The sequence below is a fragment of the Bombyx mori genome, chromosome 17 (assembly GCF_030269925.1).
Source record: "Bombyx mori chromosome 17, ASM3026992v2".
Taxonomy (NCBI): domain Eukaryota; kingdom Metazoa; phylum Arthropoda; class Insecta; order Lepidoptera; family Bombycidae; genus Bombyx; species Bombyx mori.
This window is the reverse complement of record NC_085123.1, coordinates 4726565-4750440: the sequence shown is the minus strand read 5'-3', so window position 1 is coordinate 4750440 and position 23876 is coordinate 4726565. Positions and strand designations below refer to the sequence as shown.

Genomic DNA, 23876 nt, shown 5'->3' with positions numbered 1-23876 from the left:
AAAAAAAATGCATTAACTTTTTCAATAAACATTTAAACTCGTAACAATAAATTAGTGGCGTGGATAATATAAGTTTTATATACCGAGAATATATAAATTAACGAATAACCATATATTTCATTAGTTGATTATCGGATAATTAATGAATTCAGAACTCATTAATATGTTATGTTCGATTCGAACCCAGCGACCTCGTGGCAGCCTAGGGCTACGGAAACCAGCACGAGGTGCGAGTCGAACATGTGCCGCGATTCGCGGCGCCGTATGTACTATTTTAACAAAATATCATGCAATCACTCACCGGAACCGATGCCTTCGTCTTCTCACGCCGTATCACTTAGGGAGAAGGGTATGGGGCAGGAATGGATAAGGATTAGCGATGATACACAACTTTAGCGTAGACCGTCAATATACAGGTACCGTCCCGTTCGAGAAGCAAGACAAAGAGACAGATGTCAAATCGCGACGGCACCGTCAAATCGCGACCCGTGTTGCCGTGGTAAAAATTCAAAAACTAACGGATTGGTTTCGAACAGTCACCCGCCCGGACAGGTCCCCTACCTGTCCCTAATCAACTGGCAGCCGGGACAACGTTGTGACCGCTCGTTTGAGAACCGAGTCCCCGACCAGAACCTCTGCAGACCGAGGGGTCCCATCCTTACCGGGAAACAGATTAACAATGCGCCCCCTACGCCAACGCAGTGGCGGCAGGTTAGCATCCTTAACCAACACAAGGTCACCGACGTGAGGGGGACTGGTTCTATCCGTCCACTTAAAGCGCTGCTGGAGCAGATGTAAATACTCAAGGGACCAACGTTTCCAAAAATCTTGGGACATCTGCTGCAACATCTGGTATCGCCTCAACCGTCCAGGCTTGATATCCGAGAGGGGATACTCCGGCAACGCATTGAGTGGCTGTCCTATCAAGAAATGGCCTGGAGTTAACGACTCCAAGTCATTCGGGTCTGAACTGAGCGGGCACAACGGCCGTGAATTAAGTACCGCTTCAATTTTACAAAATACCGTAGTTAACTCCTCAAAGGTGAGCGAGGTTTGCCCTATCACGCGCATCAAGTGAGTCTTAGCCGATTTTACTACTGCCTCGAAAATTCCACCCCAGTGGGGGCATCCTGGAGGACTGAAGGTCCACCGAATACCGCGACGAGAGAGGGCCGTTTCAATATCCACCTGGTTATTGTTCAAGAAATTTACTACATCCCGCAAGTAACGGTCCGCACCTACAAAATTCGTTCCGTTATCGGAGCGTATCAATTCGGGTAAACCTCGACGGGACACAAATCTATCCAAGCTCGCAATAAAGGCTTCAGTTGTAAGGTCGGCAACAACTTCAAGATGTACAGCTTTGGTTGAAAGACAGACAAAGACGCACAGATAAGCCTTAATTAACCTAACATTCCGCAAACGTGAAGCCTTGATCATGAAGGGCCCAGCGAAGTCCGTACCAACTCCAGAAAACGGCCTCATCTTCTTCACTCTGTCTGGAGGCAGATCTCCCATCTGAGGCTGCATCGTAGACGCCTTAAGCCGATAACAGGGTAAACACCGGAAAAGGACGCTCCGAACCGTACGACGCCCTGACAGAATCCAAAACTCCCTCTGGAGGGATGCCAGCAGCGCATTGCAACCGGAATGCGAATTTGCGATGTGGCGATCCATCACCAACAGGTCAACTAACTGGCTCTTCTTGGGAAGTAAAAGAGGATGGCGCGCCGAATAAGGTAAATTGGAGTTACTTAATCTACCTCCCACTCGAATCAACCCCTGGCCGTCTACAAAGGGGCTAAGACGAGCGATAGCTCCACGAAGCTTAGGGCGCTCAGTCCTTAGCGCCTTCAATTCTGAATGAAAGCTGGTGGCTTGCACAACTTCAATTAATTTCAGCAGTGCCTTCTTCCGCTCGATGGGACACACAACAGGTGTCATATTGCGTTGAGACACCGACAAACGACAATTCCGAATAAACCTCAAAATCCAGGCGGTAACCTTAACCAGCTTGTCCAAGGAGCTATAACGGTTGATGAGCAGATCCAAATCCAACCCCTGAATCACTCCTCGATCCTCGAACTGCGCCGGTGCAGCCACGAGACCTGGAGGAACTCCTGTGCGAGAGGGAGGCCACTGAGAAGCCTTCATGGTGAGCCACTGGGGACCCCACCATAACTGATGATCAACTATTTCCGATGCTAAGCATCCCCGAGAAGCGCAGTCCGCCGGATTGAGCTCACCAGGCACGTGTCTCCATGTTAGAGGGACCTCAGAACCTTGAATCTGGGAGACACGGTTGGCCACGAAAACTTCAAGTGTATGAACCGAAGCCTTCAACCAGCATAACACTATCTGGCTGTCTGTCCAAGCATAGACAGTGTTTTCTAAATCAATAACCGACCGTAAACTAGTAGCTGTATGGTTTAACAACCTAGTCAACAGAGCGGCACCAGACAACTCGAGCTTCGGAATCGTCATGCGTGTCCGAAGCGGAGCGACCTTACTCTTCGCTAACACCAACCGTATATCAACCCTTCCAGTTGAAGAAACCGTTCGCAAGTATACCGCAGCTGCGAATCCACGTTCCGAGGCATCCGAAAACCCGTGGAGAGACGCCTTGTATTTGCCCGCAGGAACCAGCTTCCGAGGTATTGACACGTGGTTAATATCAGGAAGAGACGAGAAAAAGTTCAACCAATCCTTCAATAGGTCACCAGCAATCCCCTCGTCCCATGACAGGTTAGCAGACCACAGTCGCTGCATGAAGCACTTTAAGAGAAAAGTGACAGGAGCGATCCAACCGTTTGGATCGAAGGTTCGAGCAATTGTGGAAAGCACCGTTCGCTTAGACCATACCTTTGGATTTTCCAACTCCACCCGATAGGTAAATTCGTCTTGAATCGGACGATATTGAATCCCTAGGACCGACAGCATGTTAGGGTTATCGACATTCTCGAAAAGATGGGGATCCTGTTGAAACTCCGTAGGCAAACCAGTCAACAACTCAGGACAGTTTGACAGCCATTTTCTCAACTCGTACCCGCCCGTGCTCAAAAGGCGGATCAGTTCATCCTTGCGTGATAAGGCCTCTTCGACACTGTCGGCGCCCGTACATACGTCATCGACATATAGGTCCCGTTCCAAAATGTCCGCAGCACGAGGGTAGTGCAACCGTTCCCTCACTGCCAGCTCCCGCAAAGAACGAACCGCCAAATATGGACTCGACCGCAACCCGTAAGTGTTCGTGTTCAGTTCATAAATTTTTATGGGCTCATCTGAGCTTTCACGCCAGAGAATGAGTTGATACCGCCTATCCTCCGGATGAATCACCGTTTGCCTGAACATCATACGGATGTCTGCCACGAAAACGATCTGGTGCCTGCGGAAGCTTGTCAGTATGTCTGAAATGTCCCGGTTCAGCTTTGGACCCGAATGGAGACACTGATTTAACGAGACGCCGGAGGAGGTCGTGACCGAACCGTCAAACACGACCCTAATTTTACCGTTAGGAGTTTTCAAAACCGCATGATGAGGCAGGAAACAGTGCTCCGTAGCACTCCAATCTACCTTGGAAACCGACATGTGACCTAAAGATTCATACTCCCGCATAAACTCTACATATTTCTGCCGGAACACCGCGTCGCGCCTCATGCGTCTCTCCATTGACAAAAGTCTAGTCTCTGCTGCCTTCCTCGAACTGCCTAGCAGTGGGCGATTCGCCCGAAAAGGAAGTCTTAACAAGAACCGGCCCGAATAGAGACGACCCGTATTATTCTGGTAAAACAGCTCACATTCCTCCTCATCCGGGTTAACTCGATAAGCTGTAGGAGGTTCTTCTAGTTCCCAAAACCGTAGGACTACTTCCGAAAGCGTAGACCCGACCAGAAAATTGTCCGATTTCCTCACAGCGACCGGCCGGAACGCAGGACCCAACAATACATGCCCTAATTTTGTGTCCATTGCAACCAAACCCTCCACATGAAGAACGCGCTTCCCAGTCAGGAGCAGCTTCCCTAGTACATCCGCCCCAAGTAGTACGTCTACTGGCCCCGGGGTGTCAAACTTGGGGTCCGCTAGCCGTAAGTCTGAAGTCAATGACCGTATGTAACTGTTTACCTTCACCGGAGGGTGACGACCTATCACCTCAGGCATCACCAAAGCTGAGACTCTAAACTGTAAGCGAGGGTTGGGATTCGATGAGAAAATAAATGAAGTGTGACCGATCACGTCCGAAATTCTAACATTGCCCACTCCACGAATAGAATAAGAAGACTTGTAAATAGGATTGCCCAACCGTACTGCAAGGTTGCTCGACATAATACTGCCCTGTGCGCCGGAATCCAACAGAGCTCGAGCAAACACAGTGTTGCCATCCGAATCCAACACCCGAACAGAAGCGGTAGGAAGTAAAACAGCTTCTGGGGCTGGGGCAACACTGCAGTGAGCGGCAATTTCCTAGCGGGGGCCCGGGTCCCCGCTATCCCGGTCGGCGCGCGACGGAAGGTCGTAGCGTGCCAGCGGATCCCACGCTCCCACATAAGGCCCTCGTTTCCCGTCCCGCCTCATATACCTCCGTGTACGATGGCCAAACGGGCCAAACACTGGAGGGAGTCGCTCCAGCGTCGGCCGCTCCCTCAGCGGAGGGGAAAACCGTACTTCTGAGGGAAGGGGAGACGAGTGAGCAGGGCTACTCGATCCAGCAGGCGAACACGGCCCCGCACGGGGGGACAACGTGGCCACCCCGGCGTAGCTAGTGGGCATCCGCTGGCACCCGCCCGCAGTACCTAACCCGGCGCCTCCCTGCGAAACATCTTCCCGAGGGTCCACGCCGCCGAATTGGCGAGGGCTACGACCGGTGCGCTCACCGGTCGGCGAGGCTAGATGACTGCGTCCGGATGACCTCGGAGTGGCGGCAGACTCCAGACACAGGAGGGCATGGTGCCGACCGTCGCAATTAGGGCACAATTGTGGCTGTGGACAGACACTCGCCGTGTGCGGCCCAAAACAAAAAAAGCACCATCGCCGCTGGGCAACGATGTTGCGTCTACCCCTGATGCGCGTCGACCGGAACCTCGGACAGGCGGCTACGTCGTGCCCGCTCTCATGACAGAAGGCACACCGTGGGCCTCCCACCGCTGCCATGAGCGCAGTCAGTCGTTGAGACGGCCCCCTCTTATCCCCTCCCCCTCCCCTCTGAGCAACCGAAACGGCGTGGCCGGAAGCCGGCACACGCGACCCAGAGGAGGAGGGCGGTGGCATAATCTCGTGTCTGCGACTTTCGGCTTCTAAAAACGCCAGCAGACTGGCCAGGGTAGGCAGTTCGTCCCTACCTGCGTTGTCCTGCTGCTCGAATCGAGTGAGCACCTCAACCGGCAGCCTACCTGCAACAATATAAAAGAGCAGATATGACCATTGGTCTACTGGTAGACCCAAATTGCCCAAGGCCTTAGTGGCCACCGTAACTGGATTCAGTACCTCGGCTCTGATATCGGAAGCCCGAGAAAGTTTGGGTATCGCAAACAGCCTGGCCAGCTGAGCGTCCACCAACCGTCGTTGATTTTGATATCGGTCGAACAGGATCTGGCGTGCGACCGCATAATTGTCGTTGGTGATAGGCAAGTGTGCCACCAATTCACCAGGTTCACCTCGCAGAGCACCCCGAAGCTGAGCCATCTTATACGAGGCAGTCAAGTCCGACCGACCATGGACCAGGCTGTCAAACAAATTTATAAAGCCGACCCACTCGTTCAGATCACCGTGGAAGATCGGCAGGTCGATGGAAGGGAGGCGTGATATGACGCCTGACGAAGTTCCCGAACCTCCATTACCACCGGAAGACGACTGCTTCTTAATATCGGCCACCCGTTGCAGAATGGCATCAGCGTACTCCTGACACTGGTCCACGTCAAGACCGATGGCATGGATCACCTCCTTCTCCACTTCGGACCCCAAAGCAACGAGGTCAGACAACCGATCGTACACTACCTCCAACCGTTCGTGCACCTGAGACGCCCTATCGAGCAATGCCGCATCCCTATCTGTTCTGTCAACCAAAGCATGAGCTGATGCGAACCATCGGAGCTCACTAGTCACCTTCCCGCGAATGTAGGACACCGACATGTTACTTGCAGTTTACAACCAGAACAAAAAAAAAATTCAAAAAAAAATTCAAAATAAAATCAAAAAAAATTCAAAAAAAATCAAAAAAAAATCAAAATAAAAATTATTTAAAGGAGTGTACGAGTGAGCCCACCAAATATTCCTACTCCTAAGTATTTAGGTAACCTAGACCTCACCACTGTACCAAGGACACCCCAACAAATAAGAACAAACTAAAAATTAAAAGTTATAAGATAGAAAATTGCTGATACCAGGTTTTGAGTTGCAACTAAACTCAAGCGCACCTGGCCTCTAGACTATAACTAGAAGCTAGTCACCAAGCAGGACCCAATCAACAATTTACTATCACAAAGTATTCACACTGTTCAACGGGTAAGTCAAATAACAAAATTAAAATTAAAAATTAATTATATGATAGCAAATTGCTGATAAAAATTTGTGAATTAATTTTCAAACACTGATGGCCTCAGGACTATACCAAAGCCAGTCACCAAACAGGGCCCACAGTCAGCAATCCACTACCACAAATTCAAACAAGTAATTTAAATTTAGAACAAATTAAAACAAATAACAAAAAATATATATAATAGCAAATTGCTGGTATAAGTTTTGAAATGACACTGATACACCGTTGGCCTCTGGACTATAACTAAGCTAGTCTCCAAACAGGGCCCAACCAGCAATCTACTACTACAAGTTCAACAAGTACTCCAGTTATATTCAATTACAAATGTGTTGCAGCTCAATTATACTAAAATATAAGTAGGAAGTGAGCTACAATCATACACAAATTAATAATAAATTATAAACCCAAACTGTAATAACATTCAGATTGTTACACACAACTATGCTTAAATAGATGTGGTAATCTACTGCTATGATGAGCAGAATTAACATAAATCTGTAGTAATAGTATGAAAATAGCTGACCACTGTAGCAGCTGTGTGCTAGGTCATAAACTCAGCCAGCACAGCTGTCCAACTCACGTACAATTAGTCAGCTATGCGCAGTGGAAGCTAATAAATCAGTCTTACTATTACTAACTATTACTACTCACTAATTTTCTTAACCAGGTGGATAGAAACACACTAAATGACCTGACCTAGGTCAGCAGAATAATAGTTTAGACAGAACCGAACCCTATGCCTACACTACTTCTGCTGACTAGTAACAAAATTAAGTGAGGTTAGACGTAAAAAATTTTACATTCGTGGTAATTACTATAGATTTCAGAAATCTAACCACGCTCTGCTACCAGAAATTGTTCGATTCGAACCCAGCGACCTCGTGGCAGCCTAGGGCTACGGAAACCAGCACGAGGTGCGCGTCGAACATGTGCCGCGATTCGCGGCGCCGTATGTACTATTTTAACAAAATATCATGCAATCACTCACCGGAACCGATGCCTTCGTCTTCTCACGCCGTATCACTTAGGGAGAAGGGTATGGGGCAGGAATGGATAAGGATTAGCGATGATACACAACTTTAGCGTAGACCGTCAATATACAGGTACCGTCCCGTTCGAGAAGCAAGACAAAGAGACAGATGTCAAATCGCGACGGCACCGTCAAATCGCGACCCGTGTTGCCGTGGTAAAAATTCAAAAACTAACGGATTGGTTTCGAACATGTTAAATTTAATTAAATAAAAATACATAATAATCGTAAGTTTGAAACCACTTGTCTAAATACTTGGTTATAATTAATTAAGATACTCGTTCCGTGGCTGTTTGTTCGCGTACACTTAAATTCTCTTATAATATACAAAAAGAATATTTAGGGCTGTTTGTTCGTATTGTTGTTGGAATTTCCCGGTTTTTTACGGTTTAATCCAGTTAACGAATATGTGTATGTGGAAATAAATCATTCAAACGATTCTTTAAAGAAATTCGTGTTTTACAGTATTTTCTTCGGTTTTCATGAGTACTTTTACGGCTTGAATTTGCATTTTAATTGTTCTTTTATTATATCTGACGTTTGGAATACTTTACAGTTCTTTAAATGTTTGTTTCTTTCTTTTCCAAGACGTCCTACCATGAGTAATTACGCAAATCATAATTTTGCAGGTTTCATTTTTGTTACACGATGTTATTCCTTCACCGTGGAAGTCAATCGTGAACAATTGTTAAGTACGTATTTAATTAGAAAAATTGGTAACTGGTTAATAATTTAGTCCTATTAATGCATTTTGTGTTTTCGTTGTACCCAAATATAGTAAACATTCAACTGTTGTAATTATTGATAGGTTTCGAGGGACTGCCGCTTGCTTTGCATAGCATTTAATAATTACATATTTTAAAAATATAATTTAAATGAAAAAAAAAACATTGTGTTAATGTCTTCTTGAAACAGAATTAAAGCAGTTTTGATAGTGGAAGGTTATAAATTTATTACAGTAAAAGATTGTTTTTTTTTTCTTCTAGAATCCGAAAATAAGTAAAGTTTGTACTGAAGTTTAAATATTTCGATTTATTTCGGAATCTCCAAGAAATGAGCTGGTAAGTGCTTTCTTTCAATTCTCCATCCACATTTTTTTCCTACTGACTTATTTTTATTTCAGATATGGAAAAAATTGAGTTCACGATCTACCTGGTATTAAAAAAAATTCCTAGCATCCCAATCGCACCGTGAAAGCTACTCATTTTAAGATATGAGCTCGAAATCACTATTGTATTGTTTAATGGTTGTATTACCGTTTTTTTTTTTTATTGCCGTATAGGCAGACGAGCATACGGCCCACCTGATGGTGAGTGGTTACCGTCGCTCATGGACGTCAGCAATGCCAAAAACGAACTGGAACGAATGCCGTATTCAAACTGGAACGCGTAACTGCTTCATCTAGGGCTTACTTATAATACGATTGATCATTAATTTATATCATTTTTAGTAACTAATTTACCAGTAATTACGCACATTTGTATTATAGTATATTTTAATTTGATTTTTATTATACGATGATAAGTCGTGAATGCTGCTCGTGGATAATTTTTTTGGGTCTCGACGAAGTCGCCGGACTTTCGCCTACGCTTTGGAGTCTCTAGGAGGGGTATGTAGTTGCCCCTAGGAGGGGTCTGTAGTTAAACCTCCTGGCTCCCGAGACCCCACTCGAGTTTCGGGTGAGGCAGGCTGAGAGCTAGGTGAAGTCGTCGGGGCCTACAGGATAAGGCGTCCGGTGCATTCGTATCAAGCGATGCAACGGTGTTTGAATCCCGCAAGCGGGTACCGATTTTTCTAATGAAATACGTACTTAACAAATGTTCACGATTGACTTCCACGGTGAAGGAATAACATCGTGTAATAAAATTTACGTAATTATTGGTGGTAGGCCGTTTTGTGAATCCGCACGGGTAGGTGCCATCATCTTACCTATTTATGCCTTGAAGTAGTGATGCATTTCGGCTTGAGGGTGGGGCAACTATAAAAAGAGACTGAATAGAACTCGTTTCGATTTCTTAAGGGTCGCGGCATTTACGTTATCGATCCGTTATCGATGGAGTCCGGTAGCCACTTAACATCAGGGTCATGAGCTCGTCCACTCATCTTAGCAATTTAAAAAAAAAGCTTATTGGTCATGAAATATTTTTTCTCAAAACTACTAGTCATGTCATAGACATAATGATTTTTTTTATTGCTTAGATGGGTGGACGAACTCATACCCGAACTGGTGTTAAGAGATTACTGGAGCCCATATACATCTACAACGTAAATGCGCCATCCATCTTGAGATATAATATCTAAGATCTCATTATAGTTACAGTGGCTGCCCCACCCTTCGAACCGTAAGGCATTACTGCTTCACGGCAGAAATAGGCAGGGTGGTGGTACTTACCCGTACGGACTCACAAGAGGGGCTACCATCAGTAAATACCGATTTTATGTCATTTTGTCATTCACGAGAAATCGTACGTACAAACATGTGCAGTTAGCACCGACCTTTACTTTTAGCTATTGAAATAAAATAAAGATATTCGCTGCGGAATTTTTCGCAAAAGTTTCTGTTACTAAGTATAAACTCACAATAACCTATTCATCTATATTTGGTTCCTTTTAATTATATTATTATATTAAAGCTATACGAATAGTTCGTGTCCATCGCCTACAACTGGTGCCGCTTCCCAAATATTCTCCTCGGCATTACAATTCTTCGCAGCTGCACAATGTCTTATAACCGAAGATTGGCCTTCCAGCGCCAAAGTTGTTGGTGAGCCTCAATTATTTTTTCAATTAATGATTCCAATACTAGAGATTCCTAGTCAGTTTTGTGGCCCTACGAAAATTATCAGTTTTAAAAAAAATGCCCATCGTAGTTGATCGTTCTGCACTATAGTCTATTACTTTACTGATGCATTGCTGTTATATTCAAATATTTCTCGCTCACGACTCGGTCGTGCGCGGACGTGCTTTCCGATCCGTGGCCCGCTTGCGAGCTGCGTCTCTGAACTCACAGTTGTGCTCGACAGTGTAGTGACCGTGAATACATCGTGCTTACAATTCGGTAGTGCGGACGTTCCAATCCGTTGGTCGCTTGCGATCCACGTCTCGAAGTCCATTTTTGTGCGCTAAAGTGTTGTAACCGCGAACCCACCCTTTACCAACTGTCTTTTTCAAGACAAAACCAATCGCTACGATCAGGCTTCCTGTGGCACTATCACAGGCTAGCGATTTCCTAACCCTTCCCAAAACAACAGTCTTTTTCAAGACTAGACCCCCGCTCGCGATTCTGCCTGCTGTAGCACTATACAGCCCGAGCGGGTTCCTTTCCTTTTCCCCGCCGATTGCCGTTTTCACGGCATAGGCATTCCCCCCCCCCCTGCTCCTTGCTGTCCTGCAGCACAGGGGGGTTACAAATCCTATCCGGGGCCTCGCCTTTCGGCGAGTTCAACAAAAGTCCCGGGGCCGCCCCCCCCGGGCAAGAAGACAGGAAAAATGGAAGAAATCAGTGAAAGTGTTATCAGTGACAGTGATTTTGTCGGGTTCCTCCGGGAAAGGTACCCGACAATTAGGGCCGAGTACGTTAGGTATAGGGCCTCTCGTGGCAATCCCTCTCCCCCCGCGTCCGTCGCCGCGTTTCTCAACCGTGCCTCGGAGGCACGCCGCGCGCCCCCCGCCGCCGCGTTAAGTTCGAGCGCACGTCCCGACGATGCGACTCACGAAGCGCCTAGCGCTACCCCCACCCCCGCGCCCGCGTCGTTTACGTCATCGCGCGCTTCGTCCGTCGCGACCTCGATCGTTTCGAGTTCAGGCTCCGATACCGAATCGGAGATGGATTTCGAATCCGCGTCAAGCCCTCAGCCTGGAACTTCGGATGGGTTCCAAACCGTAACGCGCGGTAAAAAGCGTACTCGCGCCGTGGAGTCCCGGAGCTCCACGACGAAACAGACAAAATCCGCGACCGCCTCCCGCCCGCAGGTAGTCATGACACCGGAGTCGGACTCCGCTCGCCGCGTAACCCCGCCGCCGCGTCCCAAGCCCGCGCCCGCTCCTAAAGTAGCTGCCCCGCCCCCGCTGATACTTCAAGAGAAGACAGCGTGGAATCGAGTATCCCAGGCCCTTCAGGCAAACAAAATTAACTACACCCATGCGCGTAACGTCGCGCATGGAATTCAGATAAAGGTCGCAACGCCGGGTGACCATAGGGCCCTCTCTTCATACCTCCGAAAGGAGAACATAGGTTTCTACACCTATGCTCTTCAGGAGGACCGCGAGCTCCGCGTAGTAATACGCGGAGTCCCCAAGGAGTTGGACATAGACTACGTTAAGGAGGACCTGATCGCTCAGGCACTCCCTATAGTTAGTGTGCATCGGATGCACAGTGGGCGGGGCAAGCAGCCCTACAACATGATACTCGTCGCGTTGGAGCCAACCCCGGAGGCAAAAAAGAAAATCTCATGCCTCTCGACAGTTTGCGGCCTATCCGGGGTCTCCATCGAAGCCCCCCATAAACGTGGCACTCCCGGGCAGTGCTACAGATGCCAGCTTTACGGCCACTCGGCTCGTAATTGCCACGCGCGCCCCCGCTGCGTAAAGTGCCTCGGCGACCACGCCACATTAGATTGCTCGCGTGTTAGGGAAACCGCGACCGAACCTCCAAGCTGTGTCCTATGCCTTAAGCAAGGGCACCCCGCGAACTACCGTGGATGTCCTAGGGCTCCGCGAAAACGTCCAACCCACCCGGCTCCGCGAACCGTCGCACAGTGGGTCGATACTATGATTTTAGTGACTTAGGCATCAACTTTGTTTTTTTACATTTTTCTTTATGTAGATAGATAGAGCTTGTTAATCTAAATAATAATTGTTTTAGGCAAAAATTACAAAAACTTTATAGTTTGGTCAGAAAAATGTGTTTTGTGATTTTTTTGTATGGAGCGGGTCACATTAAATTAAATTCCTGCTAAGTACCGCGAGGTCCCGCTTTGAAACTTTATTTTCCTTACACCTTGTCTAGTCTACTATCATTTGATGCTATGAACATGTGCATAAAGTTGCAACTCTGCCAAATAAATGGATCGAAAAAATGAATAAATACATAGCATAAAAACCTTTATATTTTTTTTCGTAAGTGCTTTTAAGTTAAATTTGATATGGATTAGTAAGTAAAAGCACGTAATGATACCCATAATTACATAATACCTAACAACAATACATTTAATAGGTCTCTAATTAAGCAATTTCTCTAAGTTTTGTATATTTTGTTTCACCATTCGATCTTTGGGCCAGAAGACAAAAGAAGATTGTGTAAAATATCCTCATTAGTCGACGTTCTACTTATTTTTCTAGAAGAACAACTCTGTATATTTCCGAAAATCTTTATTGAGAGCTTCCGCTGCCTCTTCCGAGAGCTTACCTATTCGAATGGCACCAAAGTTCTTCAATATTGTATATCACCGCCGTGAGCCAACAATTTATGGATACTGGAAGGCATATAATAACAGGGATATAAATTAACATACAATTCTGCAGTATATCTACAAAATTCGGAAAAATTTGAAAGGTCCACGCGCTCTCCAGATGCAACAGTCTGAAGAATCAAGTGAAACCTCTCTATTCAATCTTTACGTATTCCTGTTATGCGGGCTGTTCCTACTGCATCCCTGAAAAATCTTCTGGCAGTATTGCCATCATTGGTTGTTCCTACTTCTTGCTTGACAACATCTATAAGTAAACCGCATTAATTTTTAAACGCTTGCTGTATAGCGCTCTTTCTGATTGATATTTTTTCTTTGTCATCCCCCCTTGCAACCCCATTTCTCGAAGTCCAAACGATAAGACGCAAACAAAAAAGTGTCATATAAAAAATAATCTCACAGGAAACTAAATACATACGATGAAAAAATTGTGAAGTAATAAAATTATATTTACCGATATGAAGTAAGCACTCCATGCATCTTATCCAGGCATGTAAAGATGGCATTCCATGCTGGAATATTTCTTCATTATTTTCTCTTCGACAAGCAAGTGACTCCAAAAAACTCTGACGGTTTTGCTTTGCAAATATCACAGACAGCAGAAAATGTTTCTGACAAATATGAGGTTATTTTGCCGTCTATCATCGTCATGTGCAATTGATGCTTCACTTCAACTTGTTTGATTTTTGATGGCTGAACTCTTTCTATTTCTTCTGTTATGCTAGCTTTTATAATTGCCACTGTTGACTGCGTTTCTTCTGTAAATTTAAACATTATTGGACGGCAATAAAAAGTTGATTAGGGTAGATCGTTTTCCCAAACAACTGTTCCATCAAATTTCTGAAGCCTTATAGGAACTAGACTGACCATAAAAATAGATGAATCATTAAACTCTGATTCAGTGTTCTGTTTATAATTACTTTGACCTGGGGCTCTATCAAAGCCTATTTGATTATAAGCAGTAGCTCTCTTGCTGAGTCCAAATCCGAAGTAATCACATCTAAAAGCCTATAAAGCGCCAAGTTTAGTAATGCTTGCATTTTAATAGCAGCTCCTTCTTCAGTAATAATTACCTCGTCTTTCCCTGAGTAACATTTGGTCTTTTCTTGCTTAATTTTATATTAAGAAGGGTATAAATCAGACCCATTTTCACTTGCTGCTTCTGTTAGGTTTATATACTGCCACTTACTTAATTTAAGTGAAACTAATAGTGCCTTATCGGGAGAATATGTACTACTTTTCACTTTACTTGTACTTAAACACTCCTTAACTTTTTCTAGATCTTCGGGGTGATTTGACTAGTGGTTCATTATTTCTCCTACATCTTCATTTCCAGTGTTTCTCAAACTATCAATTGTAGTAGCTTTCATTTCATCCGGGGAAAACGAAAGCGATTGGTAAGTTTGTTCAATGCGTCTTCGTTTTTGCCTGGATCCCAATTCTTCAAAAGGTTTTCGAGGTGTAAAAGTAGATGTCGAAGCTTCTGTAGTACTTTTGAGGGTGGTACATTTTCAACATCTTCAGTATTAGAAATCTCGAGCCTTTCCTGTGCAGTGTTGATAGCTTCAGGTATCATTCGTTTTCATATTGCACTTATATTTGAACAAAAGTGCGTACCGAATTTTTGGAGCTCAATACATTTCTCTTCGGTCACGTTTATTTGATGTTGTAGGAATTGAAAGAGTTTTTTTATTATCAGACTGTGACTGTAGTTGCTCTCTTAAAATCATAAATAATTCTAAATTGTTAACAAAATTATTCATTATAACGGAAAAAGGAAGATCACAACGACAATCACGAGATGTTAGTAGTAGTACGAATAAACGAACACTAGTTAGTATATAATAAACATGGTCAAAAATGACCAAGATACTTCCAGAGACAAACAAATGTTTACTATATTTTCTACTACCCAGTAATGGCTGCTTAACTAGTTTTCCTCATTAAATAATGTTAACTATCCTAATAATTAGAGAGATTGCTTAATTAGAGACCTACTAAATGTATTGTTGTTAGGTATTATGTAATTATGGGTATCATTACGTGCTTTTACTTACTAATCCATATCAAATTTAACTTAAAAGCACTTACGAAAAAAAAAAAAAGGTTTTTATTCTATGTATTTATTCATTTTTTTCGATCCATTTATTTGGCAGAGTTGCAACTTTATGCACATGTTCATAGCATCAAATGATAGTAGACTAGACAAGGTGTAAGGAAAATAAAGTTTCAAAGCGGGACCTCGCGGTACTTAGCAGGAATTTAATTTAATGTGACCCGCTCCATACAAAAAAATCACAAAACACATTTTTCTGACCAAACTATAAAGTTTTTGTAATTTTTGCCTAAAACAATTATTATTTAGATTAACGAGCTCTATCTATCTACATAAAGAAAAATGTAAAAAAACAAAGTTGATGCCTAAGTCACTAAAATCATAGTATCGACCCACTGTGCGTCGGCCCAAAGACTTCGGCACCTTCAGTGCCGAAACCCGCCTTCGTGCCGGCTGCAGTTCCCACTAGGAGTGGGTAATATCGGTTTTGCCGCGTATCGAATCGTATCTATATATCGAGGATCAATATCGGATATTGAATCTATATATTTTCTGAATCTATATATTGATGGATGCTAGTAGATTTTCTCGATTCATGATATTTGAGATTTGAAACGATACGCTGATATAATATCGTAGTAGATATAGATTTAAGTCAACGTTATACGGTTGGTTTTCTGATATCAATTTATAATATGATCTTAAAGTAATAAAAAGAACATGAAAATAAAAATATCAAAAAAACTTTCCTTCATGCTTTTACCAGGCTTAGGACTGGCTACATTATTTTCAGTTTTTAGTATTTTGTGTTTTAATTTAAAATTACAAAATATACCAAAAGAGTGTAGATTTCAAAAGTTTAATACAAAACACAAGAAATAAACTCAATTATTTGGATTCAACTAAAAATAGAAAAATGTGTACTTTAAAAATCAAACACAAAAAACTTTTAAGTATTTATAAACACTTGTCCAAAAATTCTAGTTCAAGGTCAAAGCGCGTGAAATTAAATTCAACGATGCAAATAGGCTATACTGCATTCAAGTTAGGGTCGAAAGTTGAAACTTCTTTCCTTAATTGTATCCTGCTGATACGCTAAGAATAATCTACAGACATATGGACTTAAATATAAGGTTTACAATTGTATGGATAATGCCTGTTTCTGTTTCATTCATCACATGATATCCCTATCGTGCGCTCACTCACTCTGGCCGATTAGATACGAACCAAACGAATATTGCTGATATTAACGAATCGGTACGATATGCCGATGCGCATCACATCGAGCAATATCGTGTATCGGCTGATATCGAAATATAAATTTCGATTCACGAATCGGTACGATATGCCGATGCGCATCACATCGAGCAATATCGTGGATCGGCTGATATCGATATATAGATTTCGTGCGGGGCGATATCGGATTCAACGATATTGCTGCGATATATAGATATTGAATCTGTATACGATTTATATCACCCACTCCTAGTTCCCACGGTCTCGGCGTGGAAAAAACCGCTGCCGTATACGAAGGCGGGAACGGAAAACGCACCCCCGCCCCCGCTCGTGACACGCCCCGCGCCCCAGCCCCTGCTCGCACCTCACCCCGCGCCCGCGTTCCGTCCCCCGCAACCCTCTGCCGCCAACGACTTCGCGCTCGTGCGCGACTTCGTCACCGCGGTGAACTTCGACCGTCTGCAATCGTTCGCTGACGCTATCCGTAGGTCGGTAACCCCCGAACAGCGGCTCGCGGCCGCTTTCGATCACATGGACGTTTACGAGTCCATGTCGCGTACGTTATAAAATCTTTACCGGTAATCAATGGCGCAAAAAGGTAGAGAAAAACCGTATTCCCTTACGTTAGCATTCTACAATGCTAACGGACTCGCGCGGCAACGCGATCAAATTTTCGAATTCCTCCGCGACAATCTTATAGATATCTTGTTAGTGCAGGAGACCTGTCTGAAGCCCTCGCGTCGCGACCCGAAAGTCGTGAACTACGTCATGGTTAGGAATGACAGACTCACCGCCTCCAAAGGCGGGACTGCCATTTACTATAGACGGGCCCTGCACGTTGTCTCTCTCGATACTCCCTCGCTCTTCCATATCGAGGCGTCAGTGTGCCGTATCTCGCTGACGGGACACCAGCCGATCGTCATCGCATCCGTTTATCTCCCCCCGGACAAGCCCCTCCTGAGCAGTGACATCGAGTCACTGTTCGGCATGGGAGACTCCGTCATCCTGGCAGGCGATTTAAATTGCCACCACACTAGGTGGAACTGCCATCGTACAAACGTTAACGGTAGGCATCTCGACGCGTTTATAGACGACCTCACCTTTGAAATAGTCGGTCCCCCAACTCCAACATGTTATCCGTATAACATCGCGCTCCGTCCGAGCACTATAGACCTGGCATTGCTTAGGAACGTAACTCTGCGCTTGCGTTCCATCGAAGCAATGTCAGAGCTCGACTCAGACCACCGACCTGTCGTTATGCAGCTCGGTCGCCCTCACAACCCAGTCACTGTTACGAGGACCATGGTGGATTGGAATAAGCTGGGCACGTGCCTAGCCGACGCCGCTCCGCCAATCCTCCCTTACGGCCCGGATTCGAATCCATCCCCCGAGGACACCGTCGAATCCATAAACATCATTACCGATCACATCTCTTCCGCGATCATTAGATCTTCAAAAGAAGTCGATGTGGAGGACAGCTTCCACCGCATCAGACTGTCCCCCGATCTTAGGAATCTCTTAAGAGTTAGGAACGCGGCAATCCGGGCCTACGATCGTCTTCCCACGCATTCAAACCGGATTCAGATGCGTCGTCTACAACGCGAAGTCCACTCCCGCTTAAGCGACGCGCGTAACGATAATTGGCATAGTTATTTAGAACAACTCGCGCCCTCCCACCAAGCATACTGGCGACTAGCTAGGACTCTCAAATCCGAAACTACCGCTACTATGCCTCCCCTCTTACGCCCTTCAGGCCAACCACCGGCATTCGATGACGATGACAAGGCTGAACTGCTGGCCGATGCACTGCAAGAGCAATGCACCACCAGCACTCAACACGCGGACCCCGAACACACCGAGTTAGTCGACAGGGAGATCGAGCGCAGAGCTTCCCTGCCGCCCTCGGACGCGTTACCCCCCATTACCATTGACGAAGTTAGAGACGCGATCCACAACCTCCAACCTAGGAAGGCACCAGGCTCCGACGGCATCCACAACCGCGCGCTAAAATTTTTGCCAGTCCAACTGATAGCAATGTTGGCTACAATTTTAAATGCCGCTATGACGCACTGCATCTTTCCCGCGGTGTGGAAAGAAGCGGACGTTATCGGTATACATAAGCCGGGCAAACCGAGAAACGAAACTTCTAGTTACCGTCCGATTAGTCTCCTCTCGACGATAGGAAAAATTTACAAACGTCTCCTTAGGAAACGCCTCTGGGATTTTGTTACCGCGAACAAAATTCTCATAGACGAACAGTTCGGATTCCGCTCAAAACACTCGTGCGTACAACAAGTGCACCGCCTCACGGAGCACATTCTGATAGGACTAAATAGGCGTAAACAAATCCCGACCGGCGCCCTCTTCTTCGACATCGCGAAGGCGTTCGACAAAGTCTGGCACAACGGTTTAATTTACAAACTGTACAACATGGGAGTGCCAGACAGACTCGTGCTCATCATACGAGACTTCTTGTCGAACCGTTCGTTTCGATATCGAGTAGAGGGAACTCGTTCTCGTCCCCGTCAACTGACTGCCGGAGTCCCGCAAGGCTCCGCGCTCTCCCCGTTATTATTTAGTTTGTATATCAATGATATACCCCGGTCTCCGGAGACCCATCTAGCGCTCTTCGCCGATGACACGGCTATCTACTACTCGTGTAGGAAGATGTCGCTGCTCCATCGGCGACTCCAGATCGCAGTAGCCATCATGGGACAGTGGTTCCGGAAGTGGCGAATAGACATCAACCCCACGAAAAGTGCAGCGGTGCTCTTCAAAAGGGGTCGCCCTCCGAACATCACTTCGAGCATCCCACTCCGTAGTAGGCGCGCAAACACCTCCGCCGTTAGTCCCATCACTCTCTTTGGCCAGCCCATACCGTGGGTCTCGAAGGTCAAATATCTAGGCGTCACCCTCGACAGAGGGATGACATTCCGTCCCCATATAAAAACGGTACGCGACCGCGCCGCGTTTATTCTAGGACGACTCTATCCAATGCTTTGTAGTCGAAGCAAACTGTCCCTCCGCAATAAGGTAACTCTCTACAAAACTTGTATACGCCCCGTCATGACGTATGCAAGCGTAGTGTTCGCTCACTCAGCCCGCACCCACTTGAAATCCCTTCAGGTTATTTAATCACGATTCTGCAGGATAGCCGTCGGAGCGCCATGGTTCCTTAGGAATGTGGATCTCCACGATGACCTGGAGCTCGACTCTCTTAGTAAGTATCTACAGTCGGCATCGCTGCGCCATTTTGAGAAGGCGGCACGACATGAGAACCCTCTCATCGTAGCCGCTGGAAATTACATACCCGACCCAGTAGACCGAATGGTAAACCGTCGACGTCGCCCAAAGCACGTCATTACGGATCCTCCTGATCCATTAACGGTGCTTTTAGGCACCACAAGCACCGGTCACCGTCCTCGTCGAACCCGTCGCTTGCGACGAAGGGCTCGACGACCGAACTAACCCATAGACACAGCCCACTGAGTTTCTCGCCGGATCTTCTCAGTGGGTCGCGTTTCCGATCCGGTGGTAGATTCTGCGAAGCACTGCTCTTGCTAGGGTCAGTGTTAGCAACTCTCCGGTTGAGCCCCGCGAGCTCACCTACTAACGTTAGGGCGAAGCTGAAATAGCCTCTCAAGGCTATCAGCATAGCTAGGGAAAAAAAAAAAGCTGTTATATTGCGAAGTTTTATCGGTAGCAAAAATTGATAATCAAAATTCCCTCTTCAACTATCTATCATCCAATAATGTAATTAAAATAGCAGTTACAGCGAGATCTGTTAATGATCGCTTTAACGACATGTTCATGTTTCTTACTTTTTCAAAAAACTTTGGGCAAGTGATGAACCAAACAGAAAAGAGTTTGTTTTCTTCCGAAATACCTATAAGGAAACAGAAATAACACCTTTTAAGATTATGATTTTGTTACAATCAAGGACATAGCTAGCTGTGAAAATAAACAGAGCTTAAGTCGTTATAGGTTTTTGTATTTTTAATTACAGACAATGAAAAATACGATTTCATAATTGTGGGGGCAGGAACATGTGGATCTATAGTTGCTAACAGACTTAGTGAGATTGGAAACTGGAAAATATTACTGTTGGAAGCTGGTGATAATCCACCAGTGGAAAGCATCGTGAGTATTTTAATAACTTTAGCTAATGGATAAATAAAAAAATGAATAAATTGTTTGTGAATTTATATTAACTTATAATATTAACTTATTTCTGTTTTCATGAGATCACTGCACTTAAATCGACAAGATAACTTCTCTGCCTATTTATTATTAACATTATTATCAATCAGGATATCTTTCGAAGAGTATTAAACAAACGGACATAACCTACCTAATTTTATTTAACTGATTAAATTATTCCCTTCTTTTATAGGATTACTAAATTTAATACCGAACTAACAGTTATTCGTTTGCGTTTTGAGCCAGTCAAGCTTTGGATCGATTTCGAATTTTATATTTGTTTCCACCACCTATTTCTTATTCCCTTTCTTACCTAACTGTACTTTTAATTTATATGATAAATATATTGAGTCTAATAACAACAATACTACAATAGTCTAACTACAATAGTCTAATATTGTTCGACCGGGAACATAAGTTCCAGTTTCGAGATGTTTTTTTATTTTATTATAATCTAGATTATGACGTTATATATTAATATAGACACGACATTTCCCAATATTTTTGGTATGTATTCCCTTAATACTAGGATACCCGTGAGTTGTTGTATTAATTTGTATTAAAGTAATCAATAAATATAGTTTTATTTCGTTCCAGATAATTGCTTTGGATAGACAAATATATGGTTCAAAATATGATTGGGGATATGTAACTGAAAACAATGGAATTACAAGCCAAGGTTTTGTAAATGGAGAAGTGCAATGGCCTAGAGGGAAAATGCTCGGTGGGAGCAGCGGTATAAATGGAATGATTTACATTAAGGGAAACTTTAAAGATTACAAAAGATGGTATGATGCAGGAAATGAGGAATGGCATCCGAACGTTGTAGAAAAATATTTTATAAAAGCAGAAAATCTTCAAGATACTGAACTATTAAAATCCGCTGAGGTTAGAAAAAATTACGGAACAAGAGGGCCTCTAATAATAAATTCATTTAACGTAACATCAAGGCGCATTGCCGATAAAATAATAGAAGCTTGGGATGAGATTGGATTCAAAAAAGTTTTGGATGTTAGTAATCTTAACAACTTACGGGGATCTGGAAGGTTTAGGGCATCTGCTGCTAGTGGTACAAGAGAAAGTACGGCTAAAGCATATTTAAATCCAATAAAAAACAGAAAAAACCTTTTCATTGTTAAGAATGCTCTTGTTACCAAGGTTTTAATAAACAATAAAACTAAGGAGGTATTTGGGGTATCTGTAGAAATTCATGGAAAAAAATTCACTTTTTATGCAAACAAGGAAGTCATTTTAAGTGCAGGTTCAATTAATACACCGCAGCTGCTGATGTTGTCTGGAGTTGGACCGCGGGAACATCTTATTTCAAAGAATATTTTTTGTAAAGTAAACTCTCGCATGGTTGGTGAAAATTTACAAGATCATGGTATAGTACTTGTTCCTGTATTTGGTAAAGAGCCGGAAGACCAAACGACAGCAGAAAAAAGTTTTGCTGCCATACAATATCTTTACAATCGTGAAGGGTACTTAGGTGGTAAAAGTACCCCGGACGTTTCAGCATTTTATTCAGAATGTGCCAACCAAACATATCCACAATTTCAAAGCGTTCCTCTTCTTTTCGGTAAAAATTCGTCATCAGTGCGTGAATTTTACAACACTATCAAAGTGAAACCTTCAGTGATAGAATCAATAGTGAAACAAAACATTAACAATGCTTTGTATATTTTTCGATTTATTTTGTTACATCCTTTTTCTAAAGGAAACATTAAGTTGCGTTCAAATGATCCAAAACAATATCCGATTATTTACGCTAATTATTTTAAAGATCCAAGGGACTTAGATGCAGCCGTAGTCGGAATTAAAATGCTGACTAAAATCGTGAATACTAAATATTTCAAATCGATTGGTGGATTTTTAGGCAGAATAGACTGGCCTCCTTGTAATAAATTCGTACTCGACACCAATGAATATTGGAGATGCATAGCTTTGAATTTTATCACCACCGTGTATCATCCAACAGGTACTACGAGAATGGGACGTAATATAAACGTGTCTGTTGTCGACAGCAGACTAAGAGTTCATGGCCTTAAAAAACTTCGCATAATAGACGCAGGTGTAATGCCATTTACAGTCAGTGCAAATACCAACGCTCCAAGTGTGATGGTGGGTGAAAGAGGAGCAGATTTGGTTAAAGAAGATTACAGAAAGTGTCCTTCAGGACGATGTCCATGTTAATAAAAAGTTATGAATACGTTAAAAAACTATATTAATAATTAAAAATTTAACGCCAAGAAAAGTAGAATTACATTTATTTAGTGAGACTAAAAAGAGTTAGTTGAAATTAAAAGGCAGTGGGTTAGAAATTAAATTGTTTTAATACAAATACCTACAACTGTGAGAACGATTTTTTGTAATATTTTTTCTCTGTGGTAAGACATCACGGTTAATATACCCCTTTCACAGAACTAGATCCATAAATAATGTCGTAATGAACGCAGATCTCCTACCTCGGGTACCAGTGCCCGATAGAAATTGAACTAAATATATATATTTTTAAGGGACATAGTTTTTAGTGGTTAATTGACTTTTGAGATATCAAAAGACATTCGAAAGGTAGCCGTTATACTTATAACCTGGCCCATTATCGCCCGGCTGGGTATCCGTAAACTGTGATTTCCCAGTGTTACAAAAAGGTAGCCATTATGCTTATTTCCCAAACACATGATTATTTTGCTTAAAAAGTAGACAGTTCGGCCGTAGCAGTTTGTGCGTTTATTATCCCGTGTTCTGAAATTCCATAAGCACTTTCTATCGAGAAAATCATGAGAAAAGTAAACTTTTTGCTAATTTAGTCTTCTAATCGCTTGATATGAAAACACCGGGCATTTTTTCCTTTAAGCTACGACGATTTTATTCTGTCTATCACCTCTCTGCTCTAGCTCTGAAATAGATTTTTGTACGATTTTTGGAAAATACGTTGGCCTAACAATAGCTGCCTCCGTCTAGAACTACAGTTACTGTATGAACCTTGATTGGATCGAGACACTTTCTATTTTCCGTTGTAAGTTGTATCGTAACCATTTTTTTTTTTTTTTTCACGATTTAGCACCCATTTAGCAATAATTGTATCGTGATAATTGCTAAATGGGGATAAATTTTCGTAATAGACAAATTTTCGAGAATTCCACGCTGTTTTATCCAGTGTTGTTATAAGAAAAAATCATGTGCCTGTTTTCCGATCGAGTATTTAATGTGATCGTGCGGTAGGGGACAAAATCTAACCCATCGGTGCTGACAAGCATTTCGGTGATGGATCGTCGTCAATGACCCTTAAGTACTAAATATGAGGAACACAGAATAAAGATCACATTACACGATCAAATCGCTTGTTGTGAA

General features: G+C 43.8%; 1 protein-coding gene across 2 annotated transcripts; it reads left to right on the top strand.

The window, feature by feature from the left end:
- Positions 1-7995: 7995 nt before the first annotated feature.
- LOC101739248 (ecdysone oxidase-like) lies at positions 7996-22848 on the top strand. 2 transcript variants are annotated; one of them, XM_062673302.1, is made up of 5 exons: positions 7996-8254; positions 8549-8623; positions 10196-10326; positions 20329-20462; positions 21120-22848. In XM_062673302.1, exons 2-5 carry the CDS (start codon positions 8616-8618, stop codon positions 22713-22715), a joined length of 1869 nt encoding a protein of 622 aa, XP_062529286.1. In that variant the 5' UTR covers positions 7996-8254; positions 8549-8615; the 3' UTR covers positions 22716-22848. The 2 variants fall into 2 exon arrangements, with proteins under 2 accessions (XP_062529286.1, XP_037872967.1); XM_038017039.2 differs by lacking the exon at positions 7996-8254 and having other exon boundaries at positions 8356-8623.
- The last annotated feature ends 1028 nt before the right edge of the window (positions 22849-23876 follow it).